Source organism: Bison bison, unplaced genomic scaffold (genome assembly GCF_000754665.1).
Source record: "Bison bison bison isolate TAMUID 2011002044 unplaced genomic scaffold, Bison_UMD1.0 scf7180017864387, whole genome shotgun sequence".
Lineage (NCBI taxonomy): Eukaryota > Metazoa > Chordata > Mammalia > Artiodactyla > Bovidae > Bison > Bison bison.
Window position 1 is genome coordinate 1922471 of NW_011494959.1, and position 17318 is coordinate 1939788.

Sequence of the window (17318 nt, forward strand, 5' to 3'; positions counted from 1 at the left end):
ATACACATAGATATTTGGAAACAAATTCAAAACAATACATCAAATATTATGTTCCCCTGCCCAACAACAAAACAGCATCCTAAAATGAAGATACTCCCTATAAAGCAGAATCTTGAAAGCACATGCCCCAAGATATTCATGTGGAGGAAAAGAGTTGAAGAATATAATGTACTTATAAAGGATAATTTGGGTAAGTAAATTTTTAAAAAACATTTTCAACTTGATTATGAATCATGAGATTAAAAAACAGTATTTCTTCAGGAGTCAGGATTAGGTAGGGGCTTATAGAAATCATGATGTTCATTCACTCATATTGCACCCTATCACTTCTGGATTCATGGATATCCAACCTCTGATTTTTCCAAGGCCAAACTCTTCATCTTGGAATAATATTACTTTTACTTTTCTGCAGAACACTGTCATCAGGGAGCTCTTCTCTTCCTTTTATTTTTCTTTGGACTTTCAGTCTCGCTTTCTTCTCTGTCTTATTACGATGAATTAAAAAGATTTCTGCAGTTCTACTCCCTTCTCAGACAACAAGCTCTTTAGTTTCCCTATCAAACAACTTAGCTGTTTTGAGTTTCTACCCCAACATCTTTACTTCTGAAACTTTGGTTTCCTGGATTGCTGGGAAAATGGCAATTAAGATACAGTGGTTCAGAGACACTGACTCAGCTCTTTCCCCAGCAGTGAGGGTATAGTATCACTTAACTTAGATCAATCAGAACAATTTGTCAATCTTGTAAGAATTTTAAAATATTTTTTCTTAATATTTGTAATCAATTTTTCTAAAATGGTGTTTGAATCCTTATCTCAAATACTTTCATATGATACCCCTCCTCCATTTCTATCACTATGCTACTCCTCTTTACCAAAAGAAATGGAAGGCTAAAATCTTTATTCCCTGGGCTCACTTGCTGCTATGGTTGTTACCACCATAAAGGCATTTAGGATGAGTGGCACATCCTCATGGTTTAACATGCTAAACCAGTGTGAGTGTCATTCCTATTCTTCTGAGCAGGCGCATGTGGACAAGAGGACATACAGATGTGGATTACAGAAGTACCTCGACTCCTTACTCCACAGTCTATTCAATTTCTGGTGCCGGGGGCTGTGAAATCAGTAGAAGGGTAGCTTGACTGCAAAGTTTCTTGACCTCTGATAAGCAGTTGCAGACTTGACTTTGGACCTCACTTGAGGTATATTAAGACCTTGAAGTCAGAAGACTGGTGGCTATCTCATGCCTTCCCTCTCCCCTGTTTCTCAAATAAATTTATAACCACCCATGTCTCCATATTAAAATATTATTTCCTGGTTTATTTATCAATCTCCACCTGATAAAGGTCCCAAATATTAAGGAAATTCTCATATAAAGAATTGAGTTTCCTAGATTTAGTAAGACCCTACCATGCAGAGTGTATATATCAACTGCATTCACCTCAAGGATAATGCTGAAATGGCTTTCATCTGCTTCGGCTCTGAGTGGCCACATTATTTACAATAAATTTTATATATTTTTCCTATTTCAATTGTGAGCTTAATCTAACATTATAGCCAATCTGTAGCACATCTGAAACTGTAAATTCCTCATATCATTACCCACCTGGTTTGCTCCAAATTCCAAATCAAATCATTATTCTATTGATCTTTTAACATCATTTGATCACATATGTTTAAAATTTTCTCCTCACAGGTAGTGACACTAAACTTCTGAATAATTGTTTTCAATTTTATTTGTTCATTTACTTTTATAACTGTCAGGTACTCTACAGCCTGGGGGGCTGCAGTCCATGAGGTTGCAAAGAGTCGGACACGACAGAGCGACTAAGCACATACACACAACTATGACTCATAAGCAAATCAAATGACGCATTTTGAACCCTTAATACATTCAATAATTCATCTAAATCTACTATAAGCCAGGTAATTTTCAAAGACAAAACTTTCCCTTATAGTATAGGAAAAAAGAGACAGATGTAGATTTTTCAGGTTAGATATCTCAAAATTGATTATGTAGGAGAAACTTACATATTAAATAATACATATTGAAAATTACATATTAAAACTCAACATTTAGAAAACTAAGATCATGGCATCCAGTCACATATCTTCATGCCAAATAGATGAGGAAACAGTGGCTGACTTCATTTTTCTGGGCTCCAAAATCACTGCAGATGGTGACTGCAGCCATGAAATTAAAAGACGCTTACTCCTTGGAAGGAAAGTTATGACCAACCTAGATACTATTATTCAAAAGCAGAGATATTACTTTGCCAACAAAGGTCTGTCTAGTCAAGGCTATGGTTTTTCCAGTGGTCATGTACGGATGTGAGAGTTGGACTGTGAAGAAAGCTGAGTGCTGAAGAATTAATGCTTTTGAACTGTGGTGCTGGAGAAGACTCTTGAGAGTCCCTTGGACTTCAAGGAGATCCAACCTGTTCATTCTAAAGGAGATCAGTTCTGAGTGTTCTTTGGAAGGAATGATGCTAAAGCTGAAACTCCAGTACTTTGGCCACCTCATGCAAAGAGTTGACTCGTTGGAAAAGACTGATACTGGGAGGGATTGGGGGTAGGAGGAGAAGGGGATGACAGAGGATGAGATGGCTGGATGGCATCACTGACTCAATGGAGATGGGTGAACTCTCGAGTTGGTGATGGACAGGGAGGCCTGGCCTGCTGCGGTTCATGTGGTCGAAATGGGTCAGACACGACTGAGCGACTGAACTGAACTGAACTGAAGAGAAACTTAGTTTTATATTTAGTTGGAGAAAGTGTATTTTCCAATGAACTGATTTCAAGCTGCTTTCATATTTTATGGAACAAGGGTCTAGATAAAATGTAGTCCAGGTACAAGGGCAAGTAGATTGACTATAATTACATATCAACAGAATTCTGTTCAATTGATCCAATTTAACCTGTAAGAAGGTCTCTATTCTTAAAAATGACTTGCATAGACTGAACCATGACATAGGTAAAAATGCAAATGACTGCCTCATGGTATTTGTGAATTAAATCAATCCTGGAAAGAGAGCAAAAATATTGGATTTGACAAGATCTCAGTAAGTTAAAAGGATGGGCTCAAATGGACAAGATGAAATTTAATAGGGGTAAGTACAGAGTCCTGAACTGAGATTAAAACAAATCAGCTGTGAAGCATAGTGCAGGAGACCTCAGCAGGTCTCCTAGTATTAGCTTGTGTGAAAAAAGGAGGTAGGAAAAGACTTGAAGGAAAAAAGTGGCAAATCAAGTGAAATTTATGAATTGTTTAATAAAATACAATGTCCATAATAAATAAGATTGTTATCCCAGTATCAGATACTACTGTGCATTCATCATCTATGATGTCCTAGAATTAGCCAGTTTTAAAAAGAGACCTAGCTACTCTCAGCTGCTGTTATTGTTCAGTTGCTAGGTCATGTCCAAATCTTTATGACCCCAAGGACTGCAGCTCACCAGGCTTCCCTGTCCTTCACTATTTCCTGGAGTTTGCTCAAATCCATGGCCATTGAGTCAGTGACTCTATATCTGCTACCATTTCCACCATTTGCCTTCAGTCTTTTTCAGCGTGAGGGTCTTTTTCCAGTGAGTCCAGTGTTCGCATCAGGTGGCCAAAGTATTAGAGCTTTAGCTTCAGCATCAGTCCTTACAATGTACATTTTGGGTTGATTTCCTTTAGGATTGACTGGTTTGATCTCCTTGCTGTCCAAGGGATTCTTAAGAGTTTCTCCAGCACCACAATTCAAAAGTATCAAATTCTGGTGCTCAGCCTTCTTTATGTTCTAACTCTCACATGACTACTGGAAAAACCATAGCTTTGACAACACTCATAGTGAAGAATGATACTTAAAAATTAAGATCTGGCTGCCAAGCATGCTCTTTTGTTACTGGGATGTTGTAGCTCTCAAGTTCTCTCAGTGTGTAGAATTATCTTAAAAATTCTTTTCTAAATCACATTCCTGGCAAAAGGAAGCTCCCTGTAGAAGTGGTTGAACACACACACACACACCCCTCCACTTATTTTCTCTATCCAGCTATGTACACAAGACCAGAGTACTCCCAATACCCAATCATCAACTCTGGATCATTCTAATTTTTGCATTTACTGATCTCTTCCCCAAAGGTGAGATAATTATATTGATTTTATTAGCCATGCTAACCCTACAAACTTCAGAAATTAATCATTCATCACTGCCCCCATTTCTTTATTGAAAACTCTCCTTACTCTGATCAGGCTCCCATACTCTTCTCTGGGTTGCTGTCTCTGTCTTAAAACAGGCACATCCTTTCACCGAGCCTGACTTCCAACACCTCACACTGAACAAATGAAAACCATTTAACTCCATTCACTACATTCAGTGTTAAACATCATATGCTGGATTGCCATGCCCTACCCTATCCACAAAAAAACACCCACTTTGCTCAGATGTGAAAAATGAAAGTGAAAATGTTAGTCACTCAGTCATGTCTGACTCTTTGTGACCCCATGGACTGTAGCCCACCAGGCTCCTCCATCCATGGAACTCTCCAGGCAAGAATACTGCAGTGGATTGCCTCCATTTCCTTCCAGGGGATATTCCCAACCCAGGGATTGAACCTGGGTCTCCTGCATTGCAGGCAAATTGTTTACCATCTGAGCCACCAGGGAAGCCAGATGTAGGACTTAATTATTCAGGAGGAAAAAAAAAGGAAGGAAAGAAAGGAAGAATAGAGAATATATTTTGGAAATACATGACATATGAAACTACATAGATATTATGTAATGAATTCAATAAGACTTTAAATCTCATCAGTATAATGTTCTATATTTCATAGTTTCTTGAATTATGAATTTCCAAAAACTAAAAAAAATTTTAAAAGGTCATTTATCAAGTTCTACCTTATAGAAAATGGGGTCATTTTTCAAAAAAGCAATATATAATAGTACATCAATGTTAATATATTTATATTATATTAACTATAATATATATAGCAATCATATGTCTAGATATTATTTATAAACAGTTTCTACAAGGACATTTGCCTAATTTTCTAAAGCTTGGAATTGACATGAGTAGTGGATGCTTCTCATTACTACAATTAATACTTCAATTTATTATAAATGAATTTGATGTGATTTAACACATTTCATTTTCTAGAATTTAGTTTGCTTGTACAAAGATTTATTCATATGACTAACTGCATGCAGTCTACTTCCAATGATTTTCATTGAGATTAGTTTTCTAATGACTTCCTGGTAGACAGTACACTCTGGTTTATATCCTCCCTTATTTCATCATTTTCTGCCTCTTTTCCTTTCTATATTAACTCCTTCTAATTTTAACTTGTTCCTTATCATTTCCTTCCCTAAAAACTCTCCACAGAATCCTTCTCTTCCTTTACCCATAATGTAGTACAATAAAACTTGAATTGGAGAAGAGCAGGTTTTCCAGTTACATAATAATTTGATTATTATTAGCTTCATAACTTTTAAATTTCCCTTTTGATCTTCACAACTAATGACTTTAAGATATATCTACATATCAAAAGAAATACTTCATAACAATATAAAATTACAGCTATATAATTTAACTTTATATAATTTATTTAATATTTTATATTATATAATTTATTTGAAAAAGTTTCAAAATATTTTCATGAAAGTTATTTATTCTATTAAAATATAATAGTATAATGATTTTCTGATATTTCCCTACCTGGACCTAGAAGACAATAAATTATATTTACATCATCTGAACTTTATAAGTATAAACATGGATATTTCCAGATTTCTAACTAGTCTTGTACTAATGGCAAAATCTATATGTGTTTATATATATATACATAAATATAAATATATATATAATATAAATACAAATAAAAACATAGCTAGATTTCTAGTTAAGGTAAACTTTAACCTGCATGATATTTTATCTATATATTTTAAGCTTTAAGGGAAGAACTGGAATGTTTTTATATATACAAAATGAAACATATTTCAGCAAATTACATAACTCTAAATTTTAACAATAAAGTTACTGTTTATTCTTTCAATTTAGAATTTTAAAACAGATTAATTTTAATTACTCTAAAGATATATTTTATTGGTATTTTTGACAAGATTTTTACTTTACATGAATATAGTTTGATTTCTTAAGACATATGTTTCCTAACACTTTCGTAGATGTGTCATATATAAAGTTGGGGGAATGAGAATGAAAACTAATCTTGATTAGTGAATACAATCTAAGCCCTCACTGTATCATACAGAACTGTTACAATATTTTAAGCACCAGTTCTATCTTTCTCATAGTAACCTGTATCAGGATTATGAAAATATAAAAACTATTTACTTCAGGAAATATTTTATGAGATATCAGAAATTACTACGTTATACTTACCAGCCAAAGCAAGAATATACTCTTGAAATCTTGTTCCTATACGATTAGTAGCTGTGCAATTATATCGTCCAAAGTCATTATCGGATGTAGGTGCAATCTAAAATAATTATAATAATAAAAGTTTCACAATTTTAAAACAATATCACAGAAGTTTTAAAATAGTCTGTAGCATCACTATCATCTTCATATATATACAATTACTGAAAACTTGTCATAACTCTTTTTTCTGTATCAAGTAAGCATTCTCTCCTTTTAAGATATAATCCATAGTTTTGTACTATCCATGTGTGTCCATGTGCTTAGGTGCTCGGTCCTGTTCAACTCTTTGCGACCCCATGGACTCTAACCCACCATGCTGCTGCTAAGTGGCTTCAGTCGTGTCCGACTCTGCGTGACCCCATAGACTGCAGCCCACCAGGCTCCCCCATCCCTGGGATTCTCCAGGCAAGAACACTGGAGTGGGCTGCCATTTCCTTCTCCAATGCATGTAAGTGAAAAGTGGAAGTGAAGTTGCTCATTCCTGTCCGACTCCCAGCGACTCCATGTACTGCAGCCTACCAGGCTCCTCTGTCCGTGGGATTTTCCAGGCAAGAATACTGGAGTGGGGTGCCATTGCCTTCTCCACTAACCCACCATAGGACCAGGTAAATTACAGCTAGTCTATCGATTTATTAAGTAGATAAATACTACCTTTTTGTTTCATGTATTCAAGCGAAAAATCATCAGATATTTATATACGTAAAGTACAGAAAATAGTACCGATTGAAAAATATATATTCTGCAATTGCTACAAATGACTAAAAATAGGAATCTTGTAACAAAAGCATTGTTAACTCTGTTTTCTACCTTGCTGTCTTCGATCAGGCAGGTTTAAAGTTTAAGAAAGGTTCAAAATACCACAGCTTCCTCTTCCTCTTATGATTTTATTAAACATAAAATATTAAGAAAGGGTGAGGATATATTTAAAATAAAAATCTTTCAGGAAGGTATTTTGCAAGAAAATATTTCCCTGTGTACCAATCCCTGTTGGCAGGCATAGTATCTTGGTATCTAATAATGTATCTTGCCCCTATTGTTGTTCAATTCCTATCATTCTCTTTCAGTTTAGGTGGAAAATAGTTGACCTCAGTCCTTACACACTTGAAATCCATAATTAAGTTAACCTTCTGGGATTCTATTGTTGAACAGTGGGACCAACCCCGTAATTCTAATGTACGAAAATTCTGAAGTATCAATTCAGAAAAGAGATTTGGTGATCGTAAAGATATAATTTTCAATTCCAGTAACTGTTATTAAGAGAGAATAAGCGTACAATAGAGTTGCTGTTAATTTCAAGTCTATCCCAAAAGGGGAAAATGGTTTTGTGATAATGGGAGGCTATTAACTACAAGTGCAATTTGGAAGTCCATTGAAGGTGATAATTCTGAAAGGGTACAAAAAGCCGTGTCATTCATCTTCTAGTCAGATGTCCATCTAGGAATAGATTATAGCTCTAAGGACTAGAAGCTTTAACAGCCCATATATAAGTACTTTTAAATGACTAAAATATTAATTTTTCATATATTCAGGTTATAATAAGCTAGGTTAACTAGAAAACAATTTTACTACTCAGAAAGTTTACTAAAAATGTCTTTATTCTACAAATATATGAGAAAGTCATTTGTATATCCCAAAGGGAAGAATGTGTACTGAATAAAGGCAATGCAAATACAGGACGGATGTGACAAAGAATCCTGACTATTGTACAGTTCCTCAAGATCCATAAAGTAATTTAAATATACCTATTTTAACTGGAACACATTTTAAAAGGCTCAGTTCAGCTTTGATTTTATGTTCCTGGGAGTTCACTTATCAAAAGACAAAGTCTTTGTAATTTTAGCCGAAATAAGTAGTTTCTTTATCATGCTCTATGATTAACAAATAGAGAAATGATCCCTAGTAGCACAGACTATTAAAAAAACACAGATCACACAACTGGGCCAAATCATGTCCCCTCCAGCCTATTTCGTATATTCTAGGAAAGCAGTAGAGTCCAACAAGTGGTTTTTAAAAGTTCAATGCCAGCATAGTGAAATAATAGATAATTTTATCAAAATGCATAATAATATATAACAAAGGTATATAATTCATATATATTCATATGAACTATGTTTAATATATAAAATGTTACTTGTATTTATTCAATAAGTACTAGAAACATCTACTTAGGATACTACTTCATATTTTAATATGCAGTTAAAATAATTCAAGTTTACTTCAGATGTTGGGCTTTGATAGAACATTATAAAATACCAAGTGTAGTTTTTAACACCAAAATATTAACTGAGAGAACAATGTTAATAAAGGAATTTGTAAGTTCTTTCCTAAACACTTAAGGGCAGAATATTATTCCAGTCTACCTATTAGAAACTTTCTGAATCAAATTTTCTCAAATATTAAAAAGCTGTCCTATTACCTCAGGGGAACACTTAGGGAAAACAAATGACTAAATCTGTAAGGCCTTGAGAAATACATTTATTGGCAAGAACCAAAAGGATTTATAGAATGTTTTGTTATTTTTTTAAATTCACATTAAAAAATGAACATATGTATGTAATCAAAGGAAAAAGCTGTTAATTCAAGGAATCTACTATTAACCAGATTATTATTAATTGGAAAATTTATTTTTATTTTTATATGTTCTTAAGTATTAGCAATTATGTAACTACTATAATAATTTATAGAGAAAAATCATTATAATGTACATCCTAAGGAACTATATATGCTACTAATTCAAAATTAGTAACATTATTACTGATTCTTCTTATTGTTGTTATTGTTATTTTGCTTTAGTGTATTAAGTTGTTTTTGTTATACATTTGTATTATTTATTCAGGATTTAAACTTAATTTTTGAAAATAGTATACACATAAAAATTTTATGCTCAAGGTCAGTACCCTAAGAAACAGGTTCCTTGGCTATGTATAAGCAAAAATTGCTTAGTTTTGACTTTTGCATTGAGAGAAATGGCATTCTGGCAGAAATGACATGAGAACTTTATATTAATAAAATACTTAAATGTCAATTTATAAATTGTTGCTCATATCAACTATGAAGAATTATGAGCTATTCCAGAATCTGAAAAGTGGCAAGATGAAGTCAAGCTGAAATTACAGATTAGTCTGTCATTTAAACATGAATGTAAATCTACCTGTTCTGGACTGAATCATGGCTATTGACAAAAATCAAATTCTGAAACCCTAATCTCTAATGTGACTATATTTGGAGGTAGGGACTTTAAGAAGGCAAAGGAGATCGCAAGAGTGGGGCCTGGTATTCTTATAAGAAGAAAAGACATGGGAGCATTTTCTCTTCTTTTTCTGCCTACACTGAGGGAAGGTTATATGAGTAACAGTGAGAAGACATCCATCCACAAACCAAGGAGAGACTTGCAATAAACCAGTCCTTCTGGCACCTGGATATTGGACTTCTAGCTTCCAGAAATGTGCGAAAAATTATAGTTTCTATTTTTTAAGCCACCCAGTCTGTGTTATTTTGTTATGGCAGCCCTATCACACTAATACACTCTCCCAAACCTAACCTCAATTTTCTATGGTTAAATACGAAAAATTGCAGTTGAATCTGGTCAAAAGTCTTTGTGAAACTGAGTTCTCTGTCAATTTGCCAATAAATACTTATAATACAGATACAAAAAAAATGTATTTGAAATAGATTTAGACAAAATGTTCTGATAATCAATTATCCAAACATTTGGTGGAAGTGATACTGAAATCATTCCATCAAACAAATGTTTTACTAAGTCCAGTTACTAGGTGAAAGAGTTAACAGGGCACCAGTGAGAACACTTTTAAGTTAATGCAATAAAGATATCAAATGTTATTGTAAAACAAGCATTATTAAAATTTATGTATATTGAACTAGTAGAGAAAATATAGCATCTTTCTAGCTAAACGTGCTATTTGAGAAAGATTCTCAGTTGTTATGAAAGCATCATAAATTAGAAGGACTGATGATCATTGTCATAGATAAACATTAGAAATTGATATACAAACATAATCTACAATTAATAAATAAAAGATACTGTATTCAAACAGAATTTAAAGGCCAGGTACTCGGCAGTATAAAAACAATTATCTACAACCTTAATATAAAATATAAAATGAAATGAGGCAATGAACAAGCAAATCAGGTTTATTTAGGAACTTGTAAATATGTAGCCAGCAGATAGCATTTATATATGCTGATCCAGGAAGCAGGATGATGTAATCACAAATTCAATGCCTAGTAGCAACACTGAAATTGAACTTTGGCCCTCAATAACTTACAAACTATTCATTCTTTCTCCCTACTTTTCCGTGATACAATTGTTTTTTTAAAATATAAATTCATGAAATATAATGACTTTTGCTATATAGCCATATATCTATATAAGTAAGCCCATATAAGTAAATAGTGAGACACTAACCATTAATTGACAATGCCCCAAATGCATAAAATTTCTCTTTAAGCAAATAAACATGAAATATACACAACATGGTATATGTATAATATAGGATAGAATTATAGATAATTTATATATCAAGATACTTAAATATATTCTAAAATAGTAGATAACTGCCAAAATAATACAATTTGTTGATATATAATGAAGACTTACCTCTAATATTATTTTTCTCCCTGTGCTATATGTCTTTAAATTAGTGGTGTTTTTAGCTGGCAAGACTAATTTCTCTCTTCTCCAATGGACTGATGCTGGTGGATTCGATTGCACATCACAGCTTATATTTATTGGATTTCCTTCCCAAGAGTAATAAATTGTTTGATTTGATATGAACTTGGGAGCATCTGTAAAGCAATACAATATAACATTATAGACATTTTCTTTAAGATAGTCATTTAATTAGTATAAACAATATTAATCATTATTGACTACAAAAAAAGCCACAGTAATTCTAATTGCATATATTTAATATGTGATTTTAGAACTCATAAAAATATATAATTTGACTGATTCATCAAATCATTTTAATATAAAGTATTCAAAGTTGGCCAATTATTAAAATATGAAATATTAACACTAACAGTTGTTTGCTTTTAATAATCTGACAAAAATTTCCATCCAGCAAGTTAATGGCTCTCTACATATGTGAAATATATTCCTGGAACAACTTTTATTACAAGTGAGAATTTAGGATAAAACAATAAAATCTATGGTCTTATGTCATTTTTCAGCCTTGGCTTAGTTATATAATTTCTCCTATAAAATTCTTAAAGCAGACATAAAATTTAAATGGTAATGTCACAACAATTATTTCCTAAAGTGACTTTTTCAGTATTAAATAAGAAGGTATGTTTTAAATTAATCAACAATAGTTAATTTGAATTTTAGCTCCTATAATGCTATTTTAATTTTCAGGCCCCTACACCAGACCATTATAATTATAGGTGAGAGAAAGAGAAAAAAAATATTATTTCATTGTAAAAACCTAACTGCAAAACCTAGTTGTGCTACATAGACATGTTTTTGTTTTGTTCCATTCTAGAAGTATGATGGAGCCCAAATGCCAATCAACTATGACTTTTCTGAGCCTCAGTAGCCTGACTATATAATTGAAAGGATTCATATTTACAATTTTTAAACAAAAAACATAATCCTAAAATAAGTGCTATGATTATGGCATCCAGTCCCATAACTTCATAGTAAATTGACGGTGAAACAATGGAAACAGTGACAGACTTTATTGTCCTGGGCTCCAGTCACTGCAGATGGTAACTGTAGCCATGAAATTAAAAGACATTTGCTCCCTGGAAGAAAAAGTATGACAAACATAGATAGCATATTAAAAAGCAGAGACATTACTTTACCAACAAAAGTCCATATAGTCAAAGATGTTTTTTTTCCAGTAGCAATATATGGATGTGAGTTGGACCATAAAGAAAGCAGAGCACCAAAAAAGTCATGCTTTTGAACTGTGATGTTGGAGAAGACTCTTGAGAGTCCCTTGGACTGCAAGGGGATCAAACCAGTCAATCCTAAAGGAAATCAGTACTGAATATTCATTTGAAGGACTGATACTGAACTGAAGCTCCAATACTTTGGCCACCTGATGCAAATAACTGATTCACTGGAGAAGACCCTGATGCTGGGAAAGATTGAGAGCAGTAGGAGAAGGGGATGACAGAGTCTGAGATGGTTGGATGTCTTCACTGACTTGATGGACATGAGTTTGAGTAAGCTCCAGAAGTTGGTGATGGACAGGAAAGCCTGGGGTGCTGCAGCCCGGGGGGTTGCAAAGAGTTCAGTTCAGCAACTGAACTGAACTGAAACAAAGTGTTAGCTAAAATGCTGCTGATATATTTGTTGTTGTTGTTGTTCCTGGTATTTAAACTGATTATTCTTGCTACTAATTTTAACTATCTAGAACTTAATATCCCTGATAAGTTATTAATTTAAAATTGTACAAATTAGAAGTTTTGCTTTACTACTCAAATTACTTAATAATGACCTGCTCTCAATTTTGTTATATCAGCAGATTATATATCAGATATATAATGTAAGAATTACAATCTCTAGTACAAATGCATAGATAATTATTTAAATATCCTTGTCCTATGTATGTTTTACTGTATGTTTTTAATGCCAAAATCATATAGAAGTATGACATTCTTATTGAATACTTTATATATGACAGTAAGTTTATACATTTTATTTTATTGTATTTTTTTTAATAACCTGTGAGGAAGGTGTTATTCTGTTATTAAGAATGAGGTCTCTGGAGTAAAAGCTATCAAGCTTATTCTAGTACTAAGTTGTAGGTATGGGATGATCTGGGGTAATTTTAACCAGGGTCAGTTGAATTTCTATTCAACCCAGGAACAGATTTATAATATCAAGTACTAGCAGCATTTTGGTTACATGGACTTTATCGTACATTGCTGAAGAGAAAAAAAATTGGGACAATTCCTCAGGAACAAAAAAGCCTTAAGATTCTGCAGTGCAGTCTTAAATATCTCTCCAGAGAAAAGAAGTATAAGCATTATCAAATGTTAATATAAAGGACTTTTAGCACATTGTTTTAATAACAAAGTTCAAAACAACTTAATGGCTCTCAAAAGAGGACTGGATAAACAGTGACTCATATTGGCACTTTGCTAAATATTACAGACATATCTTCTGGCGGTTTTCCCTCACCTTGCAATGTGCCTGCCCTTCCCTCTACCTGGCTGCCTTCAAAACTAAGCTCCACACTAACTTAACATTGCTTTTCCACAACATTCAGTTGTGGGTTAGGTTCACTACTTTGTGTTCCCACAGATCCTATGCTTTCCCTCATCACGGTAGTAGGAAATGGAATTGTTAGGAAGGAAGTTATTCATGAGCAATGAGGGATGGCCTGGCTGAAGGTGATGTAAGTTGGTCTCTGAAATCCATTCCAGACACACCCAAAACTCACAGATATGCTACAAAACAACCAGAGACACTTCTCCAACTCCTGCATGTGGACCCTAGGCACACAGTAGATGTAACCTAGTCTCAGAGGCTTCTCCAAGTAACCTTTTGTAGCAAGGAGCCCATTAAGGATAACAGATTGAGTGGGCCTTCCCTGGTGGCTCAGATGGTAAAGAATCTTTCAGCAATGTGGGAGACCCAGGTTTGACCCATGGGTTGTAAAGATCCGGTGAGAAGGGAATGGCAACCCACTCCAATGTTCTTGCCTGGAGAATCCCATGGACAGAGGAGCCTGTAGGGCTACAGTTCATGGAGCCGCAAAGAGTCAGACATGCCTGAGCAACTAACACATAACAGATTGAATATGGGAAGACATAAACAACAGAGCCTACTGAAATATAACTTGCAATTTCATCAGTCAGTCTTGAGCATATGCCCATTTGTATTCCCTCTCATTGATTGGTAGTGGGTACAAGCCCTATTTTGCACAGAGCATAACCAAAAGGAGGAGAACGGAAGTTAAAAAGGGGGAAACCAAGAGGGAAAAGAGGAGGACTCCTTTGGGGTAAGCCTGCTCGCATATGCTGGAAGTGTCTGTCTAATAAAAGATTTGTCGGCTTGAGCTGAACTGAACTGTAATCTGTGTGTTGTTTTAAAACCTTTAGTCCGGCATTTCACGTTTTGTTGCAATGAGGCAAGAACTAAGAAAGAGAAATTAACTGACCTGACAGAATAACCTATATGATTACTTCTCTACCAAGTGGTCTAAATATTTTGGGTTTAACAAAGAATATATAGTGTTATTCAGCCTTGAAACTGAGCCTTAAAAAAGAATGAAATTTTGCCATCTGTAACAACTTGGATGAACCCAGAGGATATTGTGCTAAGTGAACTAAGTCAGACAGAGAAAGACAAATACCATGTGATTTCACTTACATGTGAAATCTGAGAAACAAAATGAACAAACATAACAAAAATAGAAACAGGCTCATAGATACAGAAAACAATTTGTCAGTTGTTGCGGGGGGTGGGGGTGGGCGCGGTTGGAGGAATGAGCAAAATAGGGGGAGGAGATCAAAGGAACGTACTTCCAGTTATAAAGTCTCAGGGGTGTAATATATGGATGGCCTTAGGAATATAGGCAATAATTTACTAATAATTTGTATGGTGATAACTAGACTTATCCTTGTGATCATTTCCTAATGCATAAAAATGACAAATCACTATGTTGTACAGTAAAACTAATAAAATGTTGTAGGTCAATTTTACTTTAATAAAAAAGATTTGTCTTGGTCATGACCACATACCTGATGGCTTATTAAGTGTAAGATGCTTACTTGGTTCTCAAAAACCATACACCAAATTTACTGGATATTGTCAGTAAATTTAACCCAATGGTTCAGTTAAAATGAACGGAAGGTATTTTGAAGGAGAGAGGGGAAAAAAAAAAAAAAAACTTTTTCATGACCTGGGAAGATTCAGTGAAAAATCTAAGAATATATTTGGGGTGTAACTGTAAGAGAAGACAAACTTCCTGATATTTAAAGTCAAAAGCTAAGTCTATATCCATTTCTATCTCTAGCTCTATCTATAAAATATTTTATTACTGGTTAATATATATGAAATATAATCTCTTATAATTCTAGGGAGAGGTTTATAAATAGTATAGCTGTATGTATATGTAGCCCAATATGAAAATCACACGTTAATGTAACTATTAACACCTGATTTACAGTCTACTCCGTCCAAAATATAGCATCTGTGTGTATGTGTATTATATTATTATAATTTAGCCATAAACTTTGGGCATGATTTGACTACTCTATAAAAGCAAGCAATTGCCACTAATTGCTTGCCTGATGATCTCAGTGGGAATTTAATTTGGAATTACTGATGCCGAATGCAAATGTGCTGCAGGAAATATATGCTATGCTAAAAGCCACATTAAAAAATGTATTTGAGGTATGAGGCAGGAAAATATTGATAAATCCTATCTATAATAAAACAGAAAATAAATTCCTGTACATTGTATGCTATGCAAATGTCAAGACAGTAGCAAAGCAGCAGTATTCATTGGCACAGGATGGCATATTAATGAAATTGAGCAGTTGATATGGGGCAGCTTTCTGAAAAAGGATGTGACTGGCTGAGGCAACACACGAAGACTTTAGGCTAAAATATGTAGCCATATCTCATGATGATAATCAAATCAAGAATTTTAATTTTCAGAAAAGTATGGCTTTCACATCATGAAAGGCTTCAAATGTTGTACAGAGGAAATAACTTATGGCATTTAAAAAATTTAGAGGATGGGAAGGGAACATTTCATAAGTAGAACTGTGGAAAGATCAGACTTGATAATTTATAGACAGAAAAAAAGACAGGCATGGACAAATTTTCACCTTGAAGTTGCATTCTTTGCATTTCGTGTTAATTCATGACTACATGAAATGTAAACTTCTCAAAGCATCTCTTAAGGCATTGTATGTCCCCTCAATCATATTAACTTTTGAATTAAAATATTTTACAAACTATAATGAATGGAAATACTTTATTAGAAGAACACATTTTTCAATTGAGCAGAGTTGACAAGAAAAATAAGAGAAACCTGAATAGTGACAAATTAAAATATGTCATTCACTGGATAGGAAGGTAAAGACTTTCTTTCAATGAGAATCAAGGGAAGTGGCAAAAATTCCCTCCTTGATAAAGCTTTAGTCAGGCTTACATAGAACCCACTTTTTATATGGTCTTTGTCCTTAGCTCTGTCTCTGATTTACCTTTAAAAGGGAATGCTGCTAAGTCAGTTTAGTGAAACTCCTTCCACCCTTGATAGCTGATTACTGTCAATATCTGGTCAAGTTCCTTAATGTATATGTCCATAGCCTGCTTTTAGAAGAACCCTATTAGGTCAGTTTAGTAAGAATTGTATTCTCCTTGAAATTTAATCAAGTTCTTCTCAATAATTTTTCATCCATTGACTCCTGTCACTCTGCTTCATTGGCTATAAATCCCTACTTGTCTTTGTACTCAGAGTTCTGTTTAATCTTCCTCCTTCATTTCAACAGTATTGACCCCTACTGCAAAACTTTTGAATAAAGTTTTCCTTACAATTTTTAGCAAGTTTCAGAATAACTTATCTTTGACAAAAGACAGCATAATCTCAAGAAAGATAATTAAAAAATAACTACTTTCTTTCTTCTTTTTAAGAGGAGATGACAAAGACAGATCAGAAGCAAATAGACATTGATCTGTTTTCTGTAATTTTGTACATGTAAAGTGTTAGAGTTATAAGTATTTTTTAAATATACCCAACCAGACATTCAGACAGGGAAAGATGGAAGATTTATACCCAACTTTGTGAACTGACCAAGTTGTCGTTGCAAGAAGAAGAGATGCTTGTATGCATAGTATCTAAATGTGAACCAAGCTAAACATGCAACACTTTTGTGCACAGGATCACTATAAATTCTGCAGAACTGGACATATCT

The 17318-nt window shown here is 33.9% G+C and overlaps 1 protein-coding gene across 1 annotated transcript in view; it reads right to left on the reverse strand.

The window, feature by feature from the left end:
- Window positions 1–17318, reverse strand: part of NCAM2 (neural cell adhesion molecule 2) — a 574228-nt gene that overhangs the window by 98598 nt on the left and 458312 nt on the right. Inside the window, exons 10-11 of the mRNA XM_010858401.1 lie at window positions 11035–11222; window positions 6378–6474 (exon numbers count right to left, since the gene is read on the reverse strand). Coding sequence (XP_010856703.1) covers window positions 6378–6474; window positions 11035–11222 — 285 coding nt within the window. The remainder of the gene's footprint in view (window positions 1–6377; window positions 6475–11034; window positions 11223–17318) is intronic.